This window comes from Microcaecilia unicolor, chromosome 1, assembly GCF_901765095.1.
Source record: "Microcaecilia unicolor chromosome 1, aMicUni1.1, whole genome shotgun sequence".
NCBI lineage: Eukaryota > Metazoa > Chordata > Amphibia > Gymnophiona > Siphonopidae > Microcaecilia > Microcaecilia unicolor.
The window spans coordinates 73,900,656-73,927,950 of NC_044031.1; the positions used below are offsets into that span (position 1 = coordinate 73,900,656).

General features: G+C 41.5%; 1 protein-coding gene across 1 annotated transcript in view; it reads left to right on the top strand.

Annotated features, from left to right (window-relative positions):
- The window catches only part of DPP6 (dipeptidyl peptidase like 6), a 931,600-nt gene that overhangs the window by 658,916 nt on the left and 245,389 nt on the right, over nucleotides 1-27,295 (top strand). The window contains 1 exon segment of the mRNA XM_030198448.1: nucleotides 15,326-15,443. Within this exon segment, the coding sequence (XP_030054308.1) occupies nucleotides 15,326-15,443 (118 nt within the window).

A 27,295-nucleotide genomic window follows, 5' to 3' on the forward strand; every position in this document is an offset into this window, starting at 1 on the left:
GGCGTCCTTGGTTTCCATTACCGCCGAAAACCGGGGACGACCATCTCTAAGGATGACCCTCTATAAGGTTGACTTAAATGTTGAGATTTGGGCGTCCCTGGCTGTATTATCAAAACGAAAGATGGACGCCCATCTTGTTTCGATAATATGGGTTTCCCCACCCCTTCACGGAGCTGTCCTGCGAGGACGGCCCCAGGAAAACTTGGGCGTCCCGTTCGATTATGCCCCTCTCTGTGTTCAGCCAGCTGCTTTGCACACAACCAGCATGGCTGAGGGCCTAGGAAGCTGCACAAACAGCTGCTTCCTATCTACATATTTACATTTTTAAAACAACACATAAAATTACAGGTCAGGGAATGGAAAACAACTATATACCAATATGAGATATATGTATATATATATATATATAGAGAGAGAGAGAGAGAGAGAGAGAGAGAAATAAACTATTATACACATGTCTGTGGTCTCACAATAGTGACCAGTCAGGTACAAACCAGCAGACTAGAGCTTATCCCCTAAACATCTAAGTCCCCGCAGCATATACGTGTAAAGTGCCCTATAAAAATGTGCATCTCGGAATTTTCAAACCTGCACAGCCCACACTTGCAATGGCATCCAAAAAGAAGGCCCCTAACAGGAAATTCAATTTCAGCAAGATAGTGTTCCTAGTGAAGGAGGTAGTAGCACACCATGCCAATCTGTTTGCTCCCAAGGGGCAAAACTACCTGTGCTTATATGAAGCAGAAAGAATGGGTGACAATAGCCCACAGTCTTCATGTGGTCCACCACACAGAGATATAGAGAACATCAAAAGAAAACAGAGGCAGCTGAAGAGGTTTGTGAAACGCAAGGCTGGAGCTAACCCTCCGGGTGAGGACCCCATGAACCTCACCCCTGTGAAACGCATGGTGTACAGGCTGCTTCCCAACAAGAGCATCCATGGCCTGGGAACCCAGGACACCTCCGCACCAACGGGTAAGATTTGGGGAATGAAAATATGCTGGCTGCTCTATTTCACCCTCTCTCCAGCAAGCTTGGACAGTGTGGGGGACTGATAGTAAACTCATCTGTATTACAAATTCTCAGAGATGTGGAGGAGGGGGGAAGAAAACACTCCAGACTACAGGCAGAAAGGCGTTAGCCACAATAGCATTCAGCGCATCCATGATTGACATGCAGGTGCCTCACCACCACAGGTGCAACCTACTAAGCCCAGAAACACCACTGTGCACTCCTTCACCTACTGCACCCAGTGAGACCCAGCACTTACTCTCCCAGCACCAGTAAACAGTCCTCACACAAATGGCAGCAACACACAGCACAGTCTCTCTCTCAGCACCAGCACACAGTCCTCACCAACAGCAGCAGCACAAAGCACAGTGACAAACTGGGAGTGGACAAACAGTGGAACAATGAGAGACAGAAGACAATCAGGAAGGGAGTTTGAATGGGAGGTGTGGGGTTTTGGGGACAGCGAGGATTTAGTGGAGGAAGTTGGTGAGATACAGAGCAAGGGACAGGTATGGCTGGGGGGGGGGGGGGGTGGCAGGTATGGGCAAGGACTTGAGAAGGTGAAACAGAGGAGGCAAGGCAGGAAATGTATCTCAAAAGCTTCAGACAGGGGCAAAGAAATAAAGATTACAGATCACTCAGCAACTCGCCACTCTTTTTCACAAACCAACAATTCCACCCTCCAACTAAGCAAAATCACAAATGGGTTCAAAGAAGTTTGATCTTGAGCTAGTCGCATTTAAAGCAGGTCTAATTCACAATGCTTTTCTTTCCGGCACAAGGAAATCATTTTACTATCCGTTATTGCAAAAAACACGCATGACATAATGCCACCCATCTCACACCTACAACATGGCCCTGAAATGCCCACTCTCAAAACACTTTTCTCTGGGTGAATATCGGACTTATATGTTTTAATTTTTTTATTATTATATGGCTTAAATGTTTTCCTGTGAGAAACACGTCCATCTATCCCTTGTGCCATTTTTTGTATGTTTTATTCTTTTAAAAATGAGCCCTACAGTCTCCCCGTGCTCATTGACGTTGTGATCTCAACTATGGTCATTCCATGCAGATCTCCTTAACCCTCTTCGAAACCTTGATGCTGTTGTACATCTGCCGTATAGAATTGTAACTATTATTCTATTCAGGTTACACTGTGCTTTCTTGCAGGCCTGCTGCAAACATACCATTTCTGTTTAGAGTTCTAACAGCTGCTATGCAACACTTTTTTGTTCATTATCTTTACATTGAAGTAGGTGTTATACAGGAGACAGTTCTTATGCAGCAAACAACAGGTGCCTAGGGAGTGAGAGAAATAAATGGAAAATAACAGAAATGCTTCAATCAACCATATGGATGCCTTCTAGGGCTTCCACCTGCTGAACAGTGTGTGTCCTTTGTCCACCTCAGCAGCTCCAGCATCAGTGTGAAAATAAATAAATTGATGCTGTTATTGTTAATAATGTTATTTTGTCAAAGTCTGGGGGTGAATAACAGAGTTCTGTTTTTTTGTTGTTGTTTTTTTCCGCTCGTCTCTTGAAAAGTAAGCTACATATTTTGTGCTCTGTCATATTTTCTGACTTTTACAATTTTCTTACTTTTTTATTGGTTTTTTTTCATGTTTCTATTTTTAATATATGTTTGTTTTTAACAAATTCCTTCTGCCAGTGTTTCACTAGGTTTCAAGTCAGCTTCCTACTGTAACATTAGATATATAATTGGGGCAATCAAGACTTCCAGCTGTGAAGCAACAAGGTGATACTAATTGGAGTTCTAAAATATATACAGCAACAACAACAACATAATCCAGAGGAAACCTAGAAGAAACAGATTCTGAAGGTGGATTGAAGATGCTCTCTCAATCTGGGTGAAAATTGACTAGCTAAATTCATTATTCCCAGCCCTCTTAGCTTGAAGCTTCTTTTGGACCAGAAATATTAGTATAGTAAAGGTATTTCACTATACATCTTGTACGCAAATCTATCTTGGGCATATTAATTACATATATCCTTAAAATCAGACCATTTTGCAGTCTTCAAGGACTCTAAATGGACACCTCTGCATTAGACAGTCTGAAGCTACATCAGGAATAAATCCCTTTTCAGTGTGATGAGGCATATTTTCAAAGCACTTAGGTTACCATGGAACTTTGTAAGTCTAAGTGCTTTGAAAATGAGCCCCTGTCAAACCACCAATATAAAAGTGTATAGTTTCAGATCCACTTTGTTATTTTTTTTAACGTACTTGCAGTATGTTGGATTGTAATGCCCAATAAACCTTGTTACATAGCTTTTCTCTACTTGTAGCATTGGTTAAATGTGCCCATCAGGAACTAAACTTCACTGACAGGCACAACTTCCTTGATTACATATTCCTTGCTTGCTGAGAGTCACACCTGCCAATGCACTGTCATGCTAGGCAGCAAAGACAAGCTGATATCCTCAGGTCAAGACCTTCTAAATAAAACAAATTGGACCATCTACTGTGATCTCTGTTCACCAGGTGATAACATTTGAAAGCCATCTAGCTACCCAACCATTAAGCTGCATCACTGGATCACTCATTCTGTACCCTACTAAGACCAGAGCTGCATGGATCACTGGCTGCTTTGTGCGGCCTTCTCTCACCACTTTACTATTGGGCCACCCAGACACGCTGGTGGACATCTCCAAATATCTGGGCATCATGATTGACTCCCAACTTTCCTATGTACTGCAGATCTCAGCTGCCGTACAAAGTAGGGAGATGCATTTGTTTGAAATGATATATGAAACAAAAGGTCCCCCTTTTGTCACCATCATTGTTCAATGTACTAAGCCTACCTTTGAGTAAAGTATTAGGAAAACTTAATGTACCTTTTTTTTATCTATGTTGATGACATCACTATATTATTTACTGTCTCCAGAAACTGGACTACCACATTGAACGATATTATCACATTTGTACAACTGATTGAAGACTAAATCATGGCCTAATCACTTAAACTGAACTGCAGAAATAGAAAAGTTTTGTGGTTGGGTTCATCTGACTCACCCGAATTTCCTCAGTATTTTTCTATCGGAGCAAACGCTTTCACCTTTGAATCTTGTTCCAGAATTCTGGGGGTGGAGGTGGATAGCCTCTTGAGTTTTTCTTCTCACGTAAAGTCTTTAATTAAAAAAAATCTTTTTATATGCTGAGGAAATTGAGGGCGATACGCAATTATTTTGAAAAAAGCCTCGATTAATAGCTCAGACACTAATTCTATCTAGGATAGATTATTGCAATGACATTTACGTTGGATGTTTGAAAACTCTGATGATCCCCAAGACCTTCAATTCTGTTTCAACCTTCAAATCAACATCCTCAGAACACAATCGTATATTTGATACATCAATGTTAGGTGTGGTTAGAATCAAAAATTTAGTTTTATCTCGATTCAGTTTAAAGAGCTAACAAGTCTCCCATTTCTCAACCAGGGATAATCCATGATTAATCAGCATATTAAAATCATCCTTATCCTTAGAAAAGGGAAAATACAGTGTAATATTATCAGCATAAGAAAAACAATTAGCACCCTCTTTATCAATGTAAAAACTTAATGATGACATCAAGACATTGAATAATTTTGGAGAAAGAGGAGAATCTGGAGGCACATCAGTGTGTGCCACCCATTCATCTGACAAGACCCCTTCCTTGCCTATTATGTAGAATTTAAAGTTATTTGATCTTTAGGACCTTTATTTGGGGTTATCTTATGTTTCTTTGGAATAAATTGGCATACTATACTTCATCTAGGCTTCTTCAATTATCTCAACAGGCTTATTTATGTGTAGTCAACCGTTTGAGTTTGCAGTCCAAAATTGAGAAATTGAGTTACAATGGCCATATATTTTGAAGGAAACTACTTCCAGTTTTGGAAGAGATTAAAGGCATGGCTTTTTTTAGGGTGTTTGATTCCACTGAGGGGTCTTGAGATTTGCAGGCTTTTATAGGATTTAGGTTTTTTATGGGGTTTTATTGATTTCTGTTGTAATTATATTTTTTTGTAATGTGTACCTCACTTCAATTGATCTTGAACAGGTGAGTAATTAAGTGTAATACATAGATTAACATAAAATACCTCTCCTCACATCAAATCCCAGTTTGTGGGCCAATCTATCTCAGAATCTCTCTTCCAATCCCAAATGTCCTCCCACCTTCCAACTCAGCTGGTTCAGACACATCCCCCCTCTACCCAATTTATGAACCAAATTGTCCTACAGTTAAATCCACTCACTTTTATCCCATCTGACAACAGAGTCTATCCCCCCTTCCCAAGGGAAATCCTACTCAGTTCTCCCTTGGTTCTGACATCAGAGGCAATGAGAACATATAATTCACTGATTCTTTTTTTTTTTTTCAGTCTTTGGAGAATTTGGATGATGTACAAAAGCAGTCATCCACAGAATGTCCTATAGTGGGCTCTATATGAAGACTCTCACAAGTAAAGTTATTGTGGCCCTCTGTAGGAAAACTGTAAAGACTGAGATTGATAGGTGCCATTGAGCCTTCAGCATCAAGGCAAAGGGCAACTGTGTATTTCTGGTAATCTCATGAACCCTGAACCTATTCAGATGGGAAGGCTGCTGTACCTAAAACTGTGGATAATAACAGAAATTGTGAATCAAGCTCCCTAATGAAGATTCTGCTATTGCTGGAAGAAATTCAAAAGATCATTCTTCTTGTAGGAAAAAGGCTGCCTCCAAGAAGAGAATGGAAACTTCCCTAAAAAGAACCTTCAATATTCAAGCTCCTCATTACAATCCATCGTACATTCAGCATAGATATTGAGGGAGGGCTAATTGCAGCTTTTTTTTGGGAGGGGGGGTAGCTACTTATTAAGGAGGAGTCAATTCAGTGACAGCCTACTCTCTCTTTCTCTCTCTCTCTCTCTTCATATATTGATCCTCACTTGTGTCTCCCTTCTCCCTCCCTACCAATTTGATTGCCTAGATCAACGTCCCCCCCTCTCCAACTTTTCCTGGGTACTCTTTCACTTCCTTCCTTTCTGTTTCCCATGATCCTTGGTCGTTTTCTCTTTTCCCTTTTTAATTTTTTTTTGTTCTTGAATCCAACTGAGCTTGATCTTCCCAGAAGGAGTTGATTTGGTGACAGTACTCCATTGACATGTAGGCTGCCATTGGAGCATATGTGTTTAAAGCTGCAATGACCCTGAAAGAGCAGCAGCTCACCTTCAAGCCCTCTGTTGCTGGCATATGCTTCTGTAATACAGAGCTGGAAATAGTAACATAACATAATAAATGATGGCAGATAAAGAACGGCCTATCCAGTCTGCCCAACAAGATAAACTGTTTACCTATCTTGAACTGGTTGCAAAGCTCTGATGAAAGAAAATTTCTAAACAGAAAGGCACAGTAGGTTGACATGCCTCGGCCACTAGAAACTTAAGCACTACAGCATTATTGTCCTAGAAAAGCACTGGGATCATGACCCTAGGAGAAATTGGAGAATAAAGATGTTGTCATCACTTGGGACACTGCCATTCCAACTGATTATGTTTGATTCAAGAAAACTAGATGTGGAGGGACATTTTCGAAAGAACATCCAAGTCAGAATTGGGATGTCCTGCTCATAATGTCCACACAAAATGCTCACAGCACGTTTTGAACAGGAAAGATACCCAAATTTCCTGTTGAAAATACATAAGAAAGATGTCCTTATGCTGCAGACGTCCATCCTGAACAGCCATTTTGCAAACTGACATGCTTACATTATAAATGTGGAAAAACAGATGTCCGTTGCATTCTTATGAAAATAGCCACACAGATATTCTTGCAGCAGAGAGGAGTAATCTAGTGGTTAGTTCAATGGACTGTAAACCAAGTGACTCAGGTTCAAATCCCACTATAATTTTTTTATTTTTTGGCAACTGTGATCCCTCCAGGAGCAGAAAAATGTATACTATACCTGAATGTTCACCAATCCTAGCCTCTACTCAATTGTCCTCCCCTTGTTCCTTCTCACCCAGTACTTCCCTCACCCTTAATTTTCTTGTCTGTATTTTTAGATTGTAAGCTCTATTGAGCAGGGACTGTCTCTGTGTGTCATGTTCAGCGCTGTGTGCGTCTGGTAGCGCTATACAAATGCTAATAATAATAATTCAATATTCAGGCTTGCAGATGTCTTGTATATTTAGGTACAGTAAGTATTTTTATGAGTTACAGTGGAATTTGAACCTGTGTCCCTTGGTTTACAGTCCACTGAATTAAACACCAGGCTACTCCTACCTGTTTGCTATGTTGTTCAGAATGGCCATAATACCTGCAGCTGACATAGAGCCTGATTTTCCTTTCCAATTTCACTTTCAGGGGAAAGGGATGGGGATAGCAACCACTGAGAAATTAAGGAGGTATCATGCCTTAATCCCTCCAGTGGTCAGCTGCTCAGTCAGAGAACCATTTTTAAACTTGGATGTGACTGAAACAGGTCTAGAAAAAATGTCCTCCTTTTTAGACAAGATGTTTCTTCCCATTCAAAAATCCCTATTGAACGTCCTACTTTTGGGCTTTCCCTGGTCCCACCGAAAACACGCCCACAACACGTCCCCTTGCTATTTGGACAAAATGCAGTGTGATACGTTCAAATTCTGATGTTCCAAAATCAGGATTTCAATGTTTTTATCAGGTGGACATTTTTTTTGGTATTTTGAGGAGTACATCTACTTTGAAAATGAGAAAAGCATGAGAACAGCATTGATAAGAAAGGTGTCAGTACCATGATTATTCTATGCATTGTGTGGAGCAAGTGAAGATTCTTAAATACCAAGAAATGAAGTCAAAAAACAAGAAAATGTGGCACAAAGATACAGAATTATTTCCCATTGTATTGGGTACCACAGGCTTCATTAAAAGCAATTTCCAAACACACCTTACCAAATTGCCTATACATGTTACATCTTATGAACTCCAGAAGGAAGCTCTTTGTGATAGTGAGCATTAGCAGTAAGTTTGAGAGCCCGAGATCATACTCAACATTTCCTGGCTCATTTACCAATATTGGATGATGCATTTATCTTCTGCTAAATTATGCAGCCTGGGTCACCTCAGTACAAAATAGGGACAGAGACAGGCAATGGTATGCTGGTAAATTTTTAACAACAGGCTGCCTCCCCGGGTATAGCCAGCCCTGCAATTTTGGGGGGGCAGGGAGATGGACTGGGGCCCCAGTCCACCTCTGCACCCCCTCATGCCCCCCCCCCCCCAAATTGCAGGGTTGGCTATACCCGGGGAGAGAGCCTGGGGGGGGAGCAATGCATTACTCTCTCCAGGAAAAAAAAAGATTTTAAATGCTCCCAGGTTCCAATCTAATTCATGTTTAATGTGGGATAAAATGCCATAAGTAAATAAATAGATAGAAACTCTGAATATTGATCACATGATTCTCATAACATGATGTCTGTTTCTGTGGCCCTTTACAGGAGAAAAAAAATCTCTGCACAATTTTATAAATGCTTAATCTGCAATACTCATCTTAAAGATGTATTTCAGCAGGGGGGGGGGGTTTGTCCGACATAGACTATGGGCCCTGTTTACTAAGCCACGCTGTAGGCATGCAAACTTTTTAGTGCATGCTAAAAATTAGCACATGCTAATTTATTTAGATTTTGCTCATACCTTTTTCAATAGTAGCTCAAGGTGAGTTACATGCAGGTACACTGGGTATTTCTCTGTACCAGCAATCTAAGTTTGTACCTAAGACAATGGAGAGTTAAGTGACTTGTGCAAGATCACCAGGAACAGCAATGGGATTTGAACTGGCCATCTCTGGATTGCAAGACTGGTGCTCTAACCACTAGGCCACTCCTCTCCACTAATGATAGAGACACCCATTATATTCCTATGGGTGTCTCTATCATTAGCGCACACTGAAATGTTTGCACACCTACAGCGTGCCTTAGTAAACAGAGCCCTAAGTTTCATTTTTCAGCTGTATCAAGGCACCCCCCCCCCCCCCCCCCGCTTAGAATGATACCAACATTAATTAGGCCGCACATCTTCCTGGCTTCAAAATCCACAGGTACACCAGCCTGGCATAACTATGGGCACCTAAATGCAGCAAAGGCATGGAACATAGTATTCTGTACGCTATATGCATAAGTGGCAGCACCACCCATACCCTTCCCATGCTCTACCTATGTGAATGCCCCCTTGCATTTACACACTGCCTCTTACGCACCCCCTTACTCACTTTGCTGCCACTTAAGCACATATTCAAGCACCTTTCTGACCTCATTTGCAACTCTCTTTAACCATTCCCTTATTTTCTTACTGCTGTTACTCTTTCTTACCTATCTACATGTTCCATCTTTGCTTACACCCTATACTGTCTATTAAAATGTTTTATCAACATTGTAATGTAGCATACTATGCCTTCAGTTGGTGTAAATCCTCACACCCAAAGTTGGTGTGGATCCCAGCGCTATTCTCTGTCCTATAAATGACACCCAAGTGGGATAGCGCTCAGTGCACACTTGTTTTCCATTTATTGAAGCTAGTCTGCTGACCTGCCTCTACCCCTTTTTGTATGCACGTAAATGTCTATGCACTGTTCATTAGAAATGTGCTGAAAATTTTTAATTTCTCATCATTTCCCTTGTCGTCTATGGGAATGTTCATTTTATTTGGCGTTTTCTGGGCATTTGTTCATTATGGGAGCTGTGCTATCAAGAGTTTCCTCTCTTTGCAAAGGGGCACACTCTTTTCCTGATAATGTGCGCATACACGATGGTTCACGCATGCACTCACTATCGGGAAAGGAGTGCGCCCTCTTTGCAAATTGGGCGCATTATTATTGGCAAACAAAAAAAAAATACAAGACGCTACATGTTTTTCCTGCTCATTTTCATTTGGTAGTGAAGTGAAACAACATAGGATATGTTGTCATACTCAGTTTTACCCATATCAAATGCTTTGATTATCATCCCCTAATCCAGTGTTTCTCAACCCAGACCTCAGGGCACACCAAGCCAGTCAGGTTTTCAGGATATACAGTTGAATACACATGAGATAGATTTGCATACCAAGAAGGCAGTGCATGCAAATCTGTTTTATCTATATATCTTTGTGGATATCCTAGAAACCCAACTAGCTGGGTGTACCCGGAGGACTGGGTTGAGAAGCACTGCCCTAGTTCTCAGCAGCAACAAAAGTGTTTCAGTCTGTTGTGAATCCGATTGTGTTTGTGCTGATAATATAGACGTTTCAAATAACCTATTCTAAATCTAAATGCTGGAAACTGAGTGGCAACTAGATTTATATGTCATAGTTCTGTGATCGGAAGATCAAACTCTTCAGATTCTCATTCTCAGGATGATTTGAACTGGATTGTAAAATGAGGTTCTGTTAGCCCAGCACATTGAAACTGCATGTGCTGACTTCCAAAATTACAATAATTCTTTGAAACAGTGTCCTCTCATTTCTGCTGAATGCAGAATAATGAAAGCCTAAAAATAAGCTTCGGTAAAGATTTCCCATTCAGAAAGTGTTAATTGGCTACACTCATTTTATTTTTAGCTTGGAGTGCAGTAGTTGCTGAAAAGGAATCAGGCAGGTTGAAATGTTATTCAAGTCTTTTTGCTCAGAGGCAAATTTGTCATAACATCTGCGGAGATTAAATTAGGAAATGTGTCTGGATTCTATTCAGATCGTTTTGGGCTGAAGCACATGCTGTATCAAAGAACAAAACCTGTGTAGAAATCAAATATAGCTTCTGTGCTGCTATTTTTATTGTTGTGAACAATAGTGTTAACTTTCATATAAAAAGTATTTACTGAATATCTAGGATGAATTAGTTGACTTAGCTAAGAAATGCTTCTACCTGTTAAAATAGTACAATTAGAAATGCCTGTCCCAGAAGTTGTATCCTTTCTGTTGCATTAGACTAAGGGCAGTCATTTTATCAGCTATCACAGGGCAAGTTTACTAAGCTGCAGTAAAAAGTGGCCTTAGCTCAACCTTACATAGGTTATTCCCACAGGCCTTTTTGTATTTTTTGTATTAACGGCCATATGCTAATGTTGCTATTAGCGTGGAACAAAACAACACAGAGAGGGTCCAAAGTGCACAATGGAGTCCAGAAAACAAAAAGAAGCACCAAGCGCCTTCAAAAATGGGACACAATTTCTTTAATGGTGTAACTTGAAAAACAGCCTTCAACTGGTGACCCGACACGGGCTGTGTTTTGGTGCACAGCGCCTGCATCAGGGGTCAAATGTGATCTGACATTGGTTTGATCGATTGAACTATGGGACAGTCTTTGCTTTGAATGCATTGAGAGACAACCTAGTAGTGTGCATGGGGAAAAGTTCCATTGCTGCACATTGAATCTAGTAGATGTCACATCACATTTGACCCCTGATGCAGGTGCTGTTCGCTGAAACACGGCCAGTGTCGGGTCACCAATTGAAGATTGTTTTTCAAGTTACGTCAGTAAAGAAATTGTGTCCCATTTTTGAAGGCTCTTGGTGCTATTAGTGTGGAGCCATAAAAATAAATGTACTGCATGAGCACTTGCAGTATCCTTGAGCTAACCATTTAGTGCAAGGTAATGTAGCCGCACTAATTAGCATAGAAATGCCCACTCTCAGCCCCCCCCCCCAACACAGAGTGGCCTAGTGGTTAGAGCAACAGTCTTATAATCCAGAGGTGGCTAGTTCAGAGTGGAGGAGTGGCCTAGTGGTTAGGGTGGTGGACTTTGGTCCTGAGGAACTGAGTTCAATTCCCACTTCAGGCACAGGCAGCTCCTTGTGACTCTGGGCAAGTCACTTAACCCTCCATTGCCCCATGTAAGCTGCATTGAGCCTGCCATGAGTGGGAAAGCACAGGGTACAAATGTAAAAAAAAAAAAAAATCCCACTGCTGCTCCTTGTGATCTTGGGCAAGTTATTTAACCCTCCATTGCCTCAGGTACAAACTTTGATTGTGAGCTCTCCTGGGACAGAGAAATATCCAGCATACCTGAATGTAACTCACCTTGAGCTACTACTGAAAAAGGTGTGAGCAAATAATAAATAAATATACATTTTTAGTGCATGGCTAGTATGTACACATTTGGCAGTTATTGCAGGATGCTTGAGTGCATCCTATGGTATGCTATTTTAAGCTGCATTAGGCACACATTAGCACCTAATGCACCTGGGCAAAGCTTTGGTGACAGGATGCTGGGCTAGATGGACCTTTGGTCTTTCCCAGTATGGCACTACTTATGTACTTAATCACCATCCAGGCATATCCCTGGGGTTGCCGACTACCTCCATTCTTTTAGACCTATAACTCACTCCTGCCTTTATCCCTTTATATCTATGGACATGTCATTCTTTTTTTTTTTTTTATGTCCAAAAATAAAGGAACAAGTAATTTGATAAAGGAAAGTAACACATCAAAATAATAGAATATCCTAACAAAGTAACCATTAATTTCTAACCAAAACTAGCCTACATCAAGGGGGATAGAAAGATGAAAAGGCAATAAACATAGAAAAAAATAACGACATAGTATCATACCCAACAGAAGTACCCTAAATTACCCCATTCATTCCATTTCCCCACCCCAAAAATCAAAAGAATCAGATACCCACTTATCTCTCCATCAAATATATCTCCAACTGCACAGGATCCACATACACAAAACTATCTGTATGATATTTAATAAGATGCTTGCAAGGGTTTGTGATTCTAATTTCACAAGAAAAGCAGTGAGGATCATTATGGGGCTTTCGCGATGTGAGTATATTACTCCTGCTTTGAAGCGTCTCGACTGACTTTGCAATATAGGATTCATTTTAAGATCTTGTATTTTCTCCGTCATGTTGTGTATGGCAAGATTACATGGTACTTTCGCTCTGTGAAGTTGTTTATATTTGCAAGGGGTTTGAGATCTAACTTTACAAAAAAACTGGTAACTAACTCATTGATAAGCATTCACTATGCTTGTACACGGCTAGCAGCTTTTTTGGTTGCAGGTCCTGGATTGTGGAATGCCCTGCCTGGCTATCTACATTTCTGTACTAATGCAGGACATTTTAAGAAGCTTCTGAAGATTTATTTTTTTGTTCTGGCCTTTTAATATCTGGTGGCGAGACTTTTTAAACTTCCTGGTTGCTTGAGATACAGTGGGTGTTGTTATTGTTTAAGAAATTGTGAATGGTGGGATATAAATTTTATAAATAAATCTGTGAGTGCAGTGGGGTAATGCCCTGAAGAAAAGGACCAGTTGACAGCCCTGCTACCATGATATGCAAGATAGTTGTATTTCATGTTATGTAGTGGAAACCAGGGCTGTACCAAGCTGCTTGTGGTCAGTGCAGCTGCAGAAGTCACATGGGAGGCAGGGGTGCCAAAATTGTGCTCTATCCATTGACTCCCCCTGCTTGGGCAAGATGCAGAGGGTGGAATAGGAGCGCTAGGGGCCGTGTTGCACAGGGCACATTTTTGGCTTGGGACACTCCTGATGCAAACTATATGGTTATAATAGAAATTAATTCATAGAACGGCATTTTCAAAAGGACGTCCGACTCAGAATGTCACAAATGGATGCCCAGCTCACATGTATCTTTGAACAGGATACAGCCTGTTCAAAAGTACATGATATAGATGACCATGTGCTAGAAATGTCCAGCATGAACATTCAGTTTTCAAACTGAAACCACAAAATTAGGAATGGGGCAAAACAAGGAACATCCATCTTATAAAATGGCTACACAGACTCCCCATGTAGAGCAGAGGTGTGGCCTAATAGTTAGAGTAATAGGCTAAGCATCAAGAGGACCCAAGTTCAAATCCCACTTCAGCTTTTTTTTAATAATATTTCAAACCTTATTCACAAGATATATCTTGTACAAGAAACACAGAGATATTATCTGAAATAACAAAAACATTTTATAAAGTAAATATTCCTCTTTTCTTAGACCACTAATTTAGAGGGGGAGGTCAGTAAAGTTGAGGAGAACATATATCATATTAGTTCATAATAGGCAATAAGGCCTGGACCCAAACCACGGGCTATTTTACAATTACTTTACTCAACACTAGTCCCGAAAGTCATTTGGTAATTTTCTTTAAAGCAATAAAGCTTTTCAGCTGATCCGGTTCATAGAAAACATATTTGTTACCCACATATCTTATCATACATTTGCACGGGTATGCCAGTAAAAAACTGGCCCCCAGTGCTTTAGTATCTTCTCTTAATGCAAGAAACTTTCTCTGTTTTTCCTGAGTTGCTCTTGTGACATCCGGATAAATCCAGATTCGTGCACCCAAGAATTCTTTTAAAGCATTTTTAAAATATAACTTCATTATTGAGTTCAAGTCTTGCTCGAAGACTAAAGAAACCAACAACGTAGAGCGAGTGTGGATTTCGGTTAAGGATTGCTTTAGAAATGCAGTCAAATTTTGTAATCTGGAGGTTTGTTGCATTTGATTCTCTGGTTTTCTCTTTTCCTCCTCTCTCCTTTTTTGCGGTATTGGAAGATAGTAGATTTTGTTTATCGGGGGAATATGGTCAGAGGAGTAATTGAGAATATCAGACAAGTATTTTTTAAACAATTCAAGAGCACTCAGCCCACTTCAGCTTTTTACTTTTCATCGTGAGCCCTCCAGGATCAGAAAAATGCCTACTGTACCTGAATGTACACTACCTCAATAGCCTTCAGGCTTGTAGGTAGCTTCTATATTTAGGTTCAGTAGGTATTTTTCTGTTCCTGTAGGGCTCACAATTATAATAATAAAAAAAAAAAGAGTTGAAATGGAAATTGAATCTGGGTCCCTTGGTTTACAGGTCACTGCACTAACCATTAGACTACTCCTCAAACTTGTTTGCTGCTCTACTAAGAAGGCCCATAATGTGTAAAGCTGTAATAGATCCTGGTATCCCTTTCCAGTTTCACTTTCAAGGGAAAGGGAAGGGGACTAAGGAAGTATCATGCCTTCATCCCTCCAATGGACAGTTGTTCAATCAGAGCACCTTCCTGTAACCTAGACATGCCTGTACCAGGTCTAAATAACAATGTCCTTCAGTAATCATCGTGGATGTCAATATTTTGGGCCCTCCCTAGTCCTGCCCAAACCATGCCCAGACCACACCCCCTTTCCATATGGATGTTCTGCAGTGTTAGATGTCCATATCCTGCCTTTGTAAAATTGGATTTGGCCTCCATGCAATGTGGACGTTTATATGTCAGCTTTAATAAATCCAAAACAGGAATACAGCTCTATAAAAAAGCACCTAGGTATTGCTTCTGCATTTCACATTGCTTTTCTTTCTTTTTAAACTAGATATTTATATTTGAGAATAACATCTACTACCAAATGGATGCAGAAAGCCGCGCAATCCGCTTAGTCTCAACTGGAAGAGAAGACATTTTCAATGGTCTCAGTGACTGGTTATATGAAGGTAGGACACATTACAGAGAAAATAGTATGATTCATAAACGCAATGGTAGCATTCCATTTTTTCTGCTGGAAATCATTCTATTGTTTGAAAAAAACAAACAAACAGTTTTTGTCAAAAATTTGTTTTATAAAGACACCATTTACATCTGTGAACACATATACCCAGTGATGTGTTAATAAATATTTAGCAATGGGTTCTCTGTGCAAAAAAATAAAAAATGTACATATGAATGTACTGTACATAACTTTATTATACATTTTATTGGTGGCAACCAATTTACAAATAATATTAAGACATATAATATTCTTTACTGTAAATTCCAGCCAATTAATTTTTGCAGAACGCTTTGGTTGATTTTTGCAGCACTCTTGTATCAGTAGCCAACCTATGGGGGTCTTTTACTAAGGTGCACTAGCGGTTTTAGCTCATGCTAAAAATCAGCTAGTGCTAAATGCTGAAATGCCCATTATATTCCTATGGGTGACTCAGCATTTAGTGCCAGCTGATTTTTAGCACGAGCTAAAAATGCTAGTGCACCATAGTAAAAGACCCTTATGTTTGCTATTCATCCAAGATAGAGTTGCATCCCAATCTGCTAACTCTTTTCCCAATAAACTTATTAACATTAAGTGTGATACATTAGACCTGCAAATCAGGGAGAAGAGATGAGTCCTGAGAAGTGACAAGATGACAGGGAGAGTCTTGGGGAAGTTCTGGGATTCTGGTGGGTCCAGATGGACTTAAAGAAAAATTGTTCCAAAAGTAAGAATGAGTTTAGAAAAGCTGAGAAGGATTTCATCCCTATATACAACGAAAACCAACATATTGATCTAAGAACACACCAGTCAGTGTATGACTATGAGCCTCTCAGTGACCATCTACCCGCCCAGAGTCCTCCAAGATGTCCAAGTACTGCCTCCTTCTCCCTTCAATAATTCAGCGCAGCTGCACTTGCTCTCTGCCTGGGATGATGCAGCAAGCCTCACACTGACACAGCACATTTCAGCTGTACATGGAGGATACCATATGTATGCGTCAGTAGATCAGATGACCTCTGACACTGCTGGCCTATGCATGTGTCAGTGTCAGCCTTGCTGCATCAGCCCAGACAGACAGAAGGGAGAAGGAGGAGGTACTTGGACATCTTAGAGGATTCTGGGTGGGTAGGTGGTCACTGAGATGCTCGTACAGTCATGAACCCTGCGGACCTGCAGGGGATTCCCGTAGACAGACTGCAAACATTCCCATGCAGCGGCTCACCGTGGCATAACAGCCATCTCACAAAATTCATAAGGCCCCTTTTACCAAGCTGTGGCAAAAGGGGGCCAGCACTGGCGTCGGCACGTGTTTTACACACGCACCGAGGCCCCCTTTTGCTGCACCTGGTAAAAGGGAAGTGTCGCCTTCCTGTAGGAAATGGCCACATGGCAAGTAAAGCAGTTGCCACATGGCCATTTCGGCAGGAGTCCTTACCGCCACCCATTGAGGTGGTGGTAAGGGCTCCTGCATTAACCCAGCAGTAACCGGTTAGCGAACGGTACTGCCCAATTACCACCGGATACACTCCAGCACTACAAAAATACATTTTTGTAGTACCAAAAATGATGGCACGCTAGGGTTGGGAAGTACCACCAGGCTGCTGCGGTAGCCCGATGGTACTTCCAGTATAGCGAGTGGTAAGCCCACATTGAACTTACTGCCACTTAGTAAAAGGAGCCCATAGAAACTTAACAACTGGCTCTCATGAGCCAGCTCCAGCACACCACTGCATATACCATACATTTGTGCTTTCAGACTTGGAGATAACATTACTAAACTACTACTACTACTACTACTTATTATTATTATTATTTCTACAGCGCTACTAGACGTATGCAGTGCTGTACACTGGACATAAAGAGACAGTCCCTGCTCGACAGAGCTTATAATCTATTTAGGACAGACAAACAGGACAAATAAGAAATAAGGAAATTACTAAGGTGAGAATGATAAAATATGGGTACTGAACAAGTGAGTAAGGGTTAGGAGTTCAAAGCAGCATCAAAAAGTTGGGCTTTTAGCCTAGATTTGAAGACGGCCAGAGATGGAGCTTGACGTACTGGCTCAGGAAGTCTATTCCAGGCATATGGTGCAGCAAGATAAAAGGAACAGAGTCTGGAGTTAGCGGTGGAGGAGAAGGGTGCAGATAAGAGAGATTTACCCAGTGAATGGCGTTCCCAGGGAGGAGTGCAGGAAGAGATAAGAATGGAGAGGTACTGAGGAGCTGCAGAGTGAATGCACTTGTAAGTCAATAAGAGGAGTTTGAACTATATGTGGAAATGGATAGGGAGCCAATGAAGTAACCTGAGGAGAGGGCTAAAGTGCACTACGGTTTTGCTCTAATTTGTGTTAACAACCACAGTTGAGGTATATTAGGTGCAAAACCTCTATGTTATTTTAGGGCCTGGGGCATTCCTATCATTTTTGAGAAGGCAGCCATGCAGTTAATTTATTTATGGTTCATTTGTATCCCACATTTTCCCACACATGCAGGCACAATGTGGCTTACAGAAAATTAGGAATGCAGAGAACAGTTCAATTTCAAGTGTTAACAGCTCAGCAAGTAACAGAGAATGCTGTTAGCCTAAGCTTACCAGAATTTGGGGCATCTGGGTGGAACAGAAACACTCCTGGTGCAACTTTCCACATTAAAAATTATAACTATTAAAAATGAATAATATATTCCTTTATATCATAAAGGGACATCCTTTAAGTTCCTTAACACAAAATATTTAAAGGCAGGTACTATAAATTCAGCATTTATTTCTGCAATTTAGGCACTGACTTACAGCAGCTCTATTAATTGCCCACACCTCAGTTACTAGTTAATACAGTGGGCTAAAAACCAGGAGAACTGGGTTTGATTTCTACTGCAGTTCCTTGTGACTCCGGGCAAGTCATTTAACCCTCTATTGCCCCAGGTGCAAAAAAAACCTCACCCCCCTGTTTACCAAGCCATGCAACAATATCGGACACAGCCCGTTCAAAGTGAATGGACTGTGTCGGCATTAGTGCACTGGCAGCAGGGGGGTTAGTTTGTAAGTACACTAGGGACTGAGAAAGTACCTGTGTGCAATATGTAAACTGTCTTAGTTATACTATAGAAAGGCACTATATATCAAACGCAATACCCTTCCCCTTCAACGAGTCTAACCACAGTAGTCCGTGCCATGATAATATCACGAGTGGACTATTGAAATGCCCTGTACACTGGTCAAACCAAAAAAGAGTTTGTATCAGCTCCAACTAATTCAGAATGCTGCATATGGTGTGACCACATCACACCATTCCTGCAAAAACTGCACTGGTTACCAGTGTCTGACAGGGATAAATTTAAAACTCTATGTTTGATTTTCAAGGCCTTCAGACAAAATGGAGTATTTAAAGAATAAGATAGCCCTCTACACATCTTTGAGACTTCTATGATCCTCTCAAGGATCATCACTATCTTTCCCCTCATCAAAAGAAATTGTACAATGTAATACCCACCAGCGAGGCTTCTCAGGAGTAGTCCCCACGCCCTGGAATTTACTCCCAGGGGGCTGCGTATGACTTGAAACTAATTCTACTTCAGGAAGCAGGTGAAGGCCTGGCTCTTCTCCCAAGCCTTTAATACATAGGGTGACTGATTATACACCCATTCTGCTCCTGGACTCGCTTGCTGCACCCACTGTGACTTAGACCAGTTCCTTATATCTTGATTAAGTGTACAAAGAACTTACCTTTAGTTTAGCCACCCATTTATTTATCCCAACTGACTCTATACCACGCATCGTGTCCCCATCTATGTCCCCATCTATGCATCTACACTTGGCCCCTCAGCTATATGGTAAGATGTATTGTAGAAAAGCATTAGTATCGTAGCCATGCTATTTGAATGTTCTAATTGTGTGCTTATTAGATATTCCATCGCTATTATGCTTTCATCGTATTATAGCTCTGTTATTTAAATTTCACTGCTGTTAAATGTATATATTTTGGATCCTGTTTCATGGTAGTCCTATTATTAGGTTTCAATTTGCTGCTTTCACGTTTTCCTCTTTCATTCTGTCTATGTCTCTACTTGTTCATTTAACTATTGTTATGCTTTTAACAAAATTATAAGTTTAATATTAAACTGTAACTATTGTATACCACCTTGGGTGAATCTCTTCGTAAAGGTGGTTAATAAAACCCAATATCTAATAAAATATGCATATTTGATCCTGACTTGTCTGTGCCATTTTTGGAACACAAAATTCTGCCCAGCACTGGCCTTACTTCCTAACCACTGCAGTTGTCGTTGAAGCCAACTCCAACCCATTCTGATCTGTCTTTGCCATTTTTGGGACAGAGGTCATAGAAATCTTCCTGGCATAGGCCTTACTTCCCAACTTTTGAAGTAGATGTCTAAGCACCAGTCCTGTCCAACATAACACATTAACAACCATGAAGTCATTTAAGTTTTGTTCTGATTTTATCCTCTTTCTATATGGAGATTCTCTGTGTTTATCCCACATTTTTTAATTCTGTCACTGTTTTTGTCTCCAATACTTCAACCGAGAGGCTATTTCAGGCATCCACAACCCTCTCCATGAAATATATTTCCTCATAATATTCCTAAGTCTACCATTCTGCAACCTCAATTCATGTCCTCTAGTTCAGTGTTTCCCAAGTCCAGTCATGGTGTACCCCTTGCCAATCAGGTTTTCAGGATATCCACAATGAATGTGAATGAACTTCATCTGCATGCACTGCCTCTGTTATATGGAAATCTCTTTCATGCATATTCATTGTGGATATCTTGAAAACCTGACTGGCAAGGGGTACTCCAAGACCAGATTTGAGAAACAGTGCTCTAGTTCTACTGTGTCTCCATTTCTGGAAAAGATTTGTTTGTATATTAATACCTGTCCTTCCTCTCCTCTAGGATATACATATTCATAGTAACATAGTAACATAGTAGATGACGGCAGAAAAAGACCTGCATGGTCCATCCAGTCTGCCCAACAAGATAACTCATATTTGCTGCTTTTTGTGTATACCCTACTTTGATTTGTACCTATGCTCTTCAGGGCACAGACCGTATAAGTCTGCCCCGCACTATCCCCGCCTCCCAACCACCAGCCCCACCTCCCAACCACCGGCTCTGGCACAGGCACAGACCGTATAAGTCTGCCCAGCACTATCCTCACCTCCCCAGCCCTGCCTCCCAACCCCGCTTCTGGCACAGACCATACAAGTCTGTCCAGCACTATCCCCGCCTCCCAACCACCAGTCCCGCTTCCCACCACCGGCTCTGGCACAGACCGTATAAGTCTGCCCAGTCCTATCCCCGCCTCCCAACCACCAGCCCCGCCTCCCGATCTTGACTAAGCTCCTGAGGATCCATTCCTTCGGCACAGGATTCCTTTATGCTTATCCCACGCATGTTTGAATTCCGTTACCGTTTTCATTTCCACCACCTCCCGCGGGAGGGCATTCCAAGCATCCACTACTCTCTCCGTGAAAAAATACTTCCTGACATTTTTCTTGAGTCTGCCCCCCTTCAATCTCATTTCATGTCCTCTCGTTCTACCACCTTCCCATCTCCGGAAAAGATTCGTTTGCGGATTAATACCTTTCAAATATTTGAACGTCTGTATCATATCACCCCTGTTTCTCCTTTCCTCCAGAGTATACATGTTTAGTTCAGCAAGTGTCTCCTCATACGTCTTGTAATGCAAATCCCATATTCAGGTCTTCCAGTCTCTTCTCATGCCTAACTTCAGCTCACTCAATTTATTTATGAGCTTTCTCTGAGGAACTGTGTCAAGGTCTTTTCTGAACTCCAAGTAGACTACAACTAGTATGTGTCCTCAATCCATGTAGTCAATGAAATCATGAAATCAGTCTGATTGGTTTGGCACGATTTTTCAGTTCAACAATTAAAAAATGCAATAAATGTTCTCAACAGGAAAACAATGTAAATGACACCTGTTGCTGGCTCCAATCCCAAAATGGCTGCTGCAATCTCCAGCGGCAATCTCGTTCAGCAGCCATTTTTACTGCGGGGCATGGGCAGGAGCATGTGGGGATCATTTCTCACAAAGCTTGTCCTAGACCACCAGGGTTATGTGGTAGGTCCAGAGGTGGGTGGGGGCTATAGGTGAATCAGGGAGGGGGACTTCATCTGCTTGGTGGGAGGGGGCTTTGTTTGCTTGTTGCGAGAGGGAGGGAAGGAGGGAGGAAGTGGGGGCTGTTCTGTTTTTTTTTTTGGGGGGGGAGGGGGTTGCTGATTGGTTACAGTGGCAGCAGTGAAGGAGAGACACCATGGAGGAGGGAGGGAATGGGAGGAATGCTGGACGCTGGGAAGGGTAGGCCTGAATATAAACTGAGATGCACTTATTGATGCCTTTTGTGTATAAAAGGATCTCCGTTTATATTTGAGTATATACAGTAATTATAGGCCCACAAACCCTGATTTAGGAGGCCAGTGCCTTATCCATTAGGCTACTGGACATTTTTTCAAAATACCTCTTTTCTCTTGCTGGCTCAGCTAAGACTTGAGCCCACAAACCCTCATTTAGGAGGCTAGTGCTTTATCCATTAGATCACTGGCCTTCCTCCTAAAATGCCTTGCATTTCTATGGGAATGCTACTATTTTAGTGCTCTTTCCTCCATGCAAACAGTACATCAGGAGCCTAACATGGTCACTTCTCCCCTCTTCACCCTGAAGCTAGCTCTCTGTTCAAGTGTTACTTGAACCCACAGTGCTAGGTAGGGAGCTATATACCTTTGAGCATTACTCAAGAAAATGCTATGCTAGCTTCCCTCCCTGTGCAGACAGCACACTTCTTGGGAGAGTGAAATCTTGCCACTTCTCCTCAGTGAAGTCAGCTTCATGTTTCCCAGGACTTCCTTTTCTGCCCTGTGTAAGTAGCTTTCCTGATACCTGCCAGGCTCTCTCTCTCTCTCTCTCTCTCTCTCTCTCTCTTCCTTCCTGGAGCCTTCCCATAATATATGCTGGCTGTTCTGAGTGTGAAAGGTAGCAGCCTCACCCTCCCCTCCACAGCTGGGGAGAGCTATTCATGAATTAAACCTGCTTTCTTCTATTTGGAATGACTTTTAGCTCCACCCTCTCTCTACAGCTTGGAATGGGTTGCTAAGGAGATACTCTGCCTTCCTACCCAGAAAGCATCTGGGCCTACAACTCCCAGAAGGCTTGACTTCCTCCCAGCAAGCCTAGCGCTTTTTCTGGGTCTTTCTTCTTTCTTCCCTTCATCCAGACTCCTGCTAATGCTGGCGGAAATAGTTTCCCCAGGAATATAACAAGTCCAGAAGTGCTTCCTTTCCCTTGTGAATATCAATCCTTAAATTCCTGCATAATCACATTGCACAGTGTTACTATCTTTCTTCACTCTAGACAGCAAAACAATATTCCACCTCTTATTTCTGTTTCTCCCTTCTTCCCATGCTGCCTTTTTTTTTAAATTTCATCCTCACTTCATCGTCGTCATCATTTTTTTCTCCACTCCTCTTTACTCATTTTCGACCTGCTGTCCTCTCTTCCTCTTATTCCAATTTAATGTTCACCATTCTCTCCCCTGTTTTCTCTGCTATTCGCCAAACTAGTCTTGGAGGCAACACTGAGACAGAGCCAGTAGCCAAAAATGTACATGGTAAAACAGGAAGACAGAAAAGTAAAACAAATTAATTGTTATTTTTTGTGTGGTGATGGTAGTCTTTTGGAGAACAGTAATACACAGCAGCAGAAATCATTCTCAGTACATTAATGACTGTGCTTCTTCCCAGTACTTATATATAGAGTACAATTACTGAGTGGATCTGGCCAGCTTAAATTTTACCCTGGATAATGCTACTCAGATAGAAGTCATTGAAAGTGACATTAGAAATTTAATTAGCTAGACTTTGCATACAATTGACTTCATGAAGGAACCTGCCAGCACAGTTCACTATAACTTCATTAAGTGACTGCAGTTTGATAAGGATCACTGGCTAATAATATAGGATAGTAATATTGACATCTGCTCAAATGGAACCCAATATATTTTAGATTGCCATAAAACTCCATGGATTTCATAATAAAATATTATGGCACATGATATATTAATTCTGTAAATTTTCTAAAAAGACACTGTTTAGAAGCCATCACAGTGAATCACCCATGACTTATACACTTCTTGTCAGTGTTTAAGTTCCCCCAGTATTCAGCGCTATTTAACCAGACAGAAATGGCCGCTGACCAGTTAAATAGCGTTTTTGTGACTAAACACAAATATTCAAAAACAAAAAAAGCACACAAGGGCCTTCAAGACTAGGACAATGGAAAAGCTTTATTCAAAATTTTACCCAACATGGGTCATGTTTTGGTGTGAATCCGCCTGCATCAGGGGTCTATAACAAATAGCATAATAACAATAAATAAAAATCATAATATATCGCACATTGATATGTCACAAATTAAAATTGTGACACAAACATACACACTGAATTTCCATCAAAAAGGACATATAAAGTTGTAAACATGTAATAGAAAAAACATAAAATGTAGCCATATATATTACAAGAAATTACATAGAAATATAATACTTTAAAACATAGGTAAAAAAAAAAAAAGTTATACTAAACAGTATAAAAGACCATAGCGAACCATCATATACAATGCTGCCAATCTTACCAGAAACGTCCCGATTGTCTGGTTCTTTTCAAATAAATTGCAATTTCTTGTTTGTTTACTTTTGTTTCTGTATATCTACATGGGCTAACCAGCCACCACATTTCTTGCAGTTTTAAAATGTCAATATGGCAACAGTATGAAACAGTCAGACTTCTTTTGTGCTTGGTATGGTGCTAGGGCTGCAACAGGGACCAGCACTAGCACCAGCAAATGAGAGGACCGAAGAAGTGGCTCTTGGAATAAGGGGGGGGGGGGAGGGGTAGGACATGAAGAGTGAGATGGAGTATAGGAGCAGGAGGACCTGGGAAGTAGCATAGAAATGTAGAAGGAGGAGTAGAATGATAAGGATCCTGGAAGAGGCATAGAGGATAGAAGAACTGGGTCACAGGATGCAAATGTAAGCACTGGCTCTTGGGAGCCAGAGGTCCACAGTACACTATTGGCTATTGGCTCCACAATACACCTTCATAGTACTGAACACATAGCACCAATGGTGAGTTGCTGGTTGTTGGATGGTGTGGCCATGCGAATGTGTGGGTTCAGGATGTGAGCAGCCTAGAATGATGAAGCACGGACCAGAGTGAGATGAATGCTGGATAAAAGAGGGACAAGGTGACTACTTGGATCCAGGGGCATAGCTGTTATGGGGCCACAGGGGCCTGGGCCCCCGTAGATTTGGCCCTGGACCCCCCTGCCGGCGACCCACCACCTGCTACCTTTGCTGGCAGAGGACCCCAACCCCTGCCAGACGAAGTCTTCTTCCTTCGTTTGGTTTCTGACTCTGACGTCCTGCATGTACAACGTGCAGGACGTCAGACTCACAGAAACAGAACAAAGCCCTGCAGATTGCAAGGCTTTATTCTGTTTCTGTGAGTCTGACATCAGGACGTCAGACTCAGTCAGAAACCAAACGAAGGAAGAAGACTTCGGCTGGCGGGGGTTGGGGTCCCCCGCCAGCAAAGGTAGGCGACGGCGGGCGGGGGGTCGAGAGGCTCATCGGCAGGGGGGTGTCAAAGTTGTTGGACGTGTCGGCAATGGCGGGTCAGTGTCGGCAATGGCTGGCTGGCTGGCTGGCGGGGGGGGGGGGGGGGTCGGCGGCGCCCGGGGGGGGGGCTAAAATGTGCCCCCTCACCTCGGCTCTGGACCCCCCTACCGTTGAAGTCTGGCTACGCCCCTTCTTGGATCTAGTAAGGAAAAGAAAGGCAAAAGTCCTAAGTAGGAGCTGAAGTTTAGGAAGGTTGCATAAATGCCTAAGGCAGAGCCCCTGGGGAAATGTGAGGAGCCTGTGGGAAATTTGATGTGCATCAGTTAGTTCTACATTATTAGAGCAGAGATTATGTTGCTCGCATGTTGTGCCAAGTACCTGGAACACTGAGGGGCCCTTTTACTAAGCTGCATAAGCGTCCACACGTGCCCAACGCATGCCAAAATGGAGTTACCGCATGGCTACCATGTGGTTCTTACGGTAATTTCATTTTTGGCGCGCGTCCGATATGCGCATCCAAAAAATCATTTTTATTTTCAGACGCGCTTATTGGGCGCGTGGCAAGTGGCATTTGACATGCGAAGGTCATTACCACCCAGTTACCATGTGTGTCTTTACTGCAAGGTCAATGGCTGGAGGTAAGGTCTCAGACCCAAAATGGACGCGCGGCAATTTTAATTTTGCCGCACATCCATTTTCGGCAAAACTTTTTAATAGCCATTTTTACACGTGCGCTGAAAAATGATTCTGCACGCGCCCAAAACACGCATCTGCACTACTGCAGGCCATTTTTCAGCAAGCCTTTGTAAAAGGGCCCCTGAATGTTATCTCTATAATGGTATTTTTTAAATTATTTATTTTATTAAATGACAAACATAAAAGAATGCAGAAAAGAGATTATATACAAATAAAAATTGCACAAATTACAAACAGTAATAAAGAAAATAACCCAACAATTATCTAAGATCTCAGACCACAAATTTTAGTGAGGAGACAAGAAAGCCCAGGAGCAGAGTAAAGCAAAAAGAATAAGAAAACTAACAATAAGCAGATTCCCTTGTCGAATAGTTCAGTAAGATCAACCCCTAATCGGAAAAACCTGCTGATGCAATCTCCTCTCTCTCACTTTCTGCCTTGAGTCAATAAAAATCAGAAGCATGAGGGTTCGAAAAACAAATACATACTTAACTGAAGCAATCGTAACAATTCAGTTACAAAGAAAATGAGGAAAAACGGTAGCCCCAAGATCAAGAACCTCCAGGCTTATAGGCAGAATTTCCATTTTACAAACTTGAGTGCTACAGCACACATCTGGAAAAAATCCAAATCCATTAACAGTAGCCCCCCTTTTCCTGAAACACAATCGCAAAGCGCTATCACTTGGAAATACAAAAGAACAAAAGTGTAGCTCTTTTAGTTGTCACTTCAGAAGGCTTCTCTGAAAAAGCTGTTAAATCCAAACTGTCAGTAGAAACTTCTGCTAAATAACCACCCATAGCTTCAGTCTTCTCTTTGATTTCTTGAGCATCAGGTAAATAATAAATTATATTAGTTGGTGGAAGGCCCAGACCTTCTCTAAGAAATTTCTGGAACAGTTCTAAAGGTGGCAAAAAAGGAACTAGTGGAAAATTCTACATTTGGAAATTGACATTCCTGATAGCCTCAAAGTTTTCACCCTCTGATGAGTGCAGATGCCTAAATATGTATAGATGTATCTATACTGGGTTATATTAATATTCTATAATGGAACCTAGGCAGTTCTTACCACATACCCTCGAGACATCTACATGGAAGCACCGAGTTGTAGAACTGCCCCCTGTGTGTGTGAACTTCTAGTATTTATTTTGTAATGATAATAGTAATACTACAGAAATGTTCCAGTGGGGAAGTGGGCATGTCAGTGAATAATTCTGGCAGCATTTACATCTCTTCAGCTATTCCGCTTTGACACACAGGTTTTTCATTCATCATACCATGACATTTTAAATAATTCAGGCTTAGGCTTCCTCTGTTATGGATACTTGTTCCCATTCTTTGTGTTCAAAAATGCCTCCCCTGAAGCCAGATCATAATGTGGATGTTGTGTGGGTTTCTGATCGTGATAAATGAGAGCAACAGTCTAATTTAATGGTGAAGTATTCAGGTTATTAATGATGAAATGGTTGCAG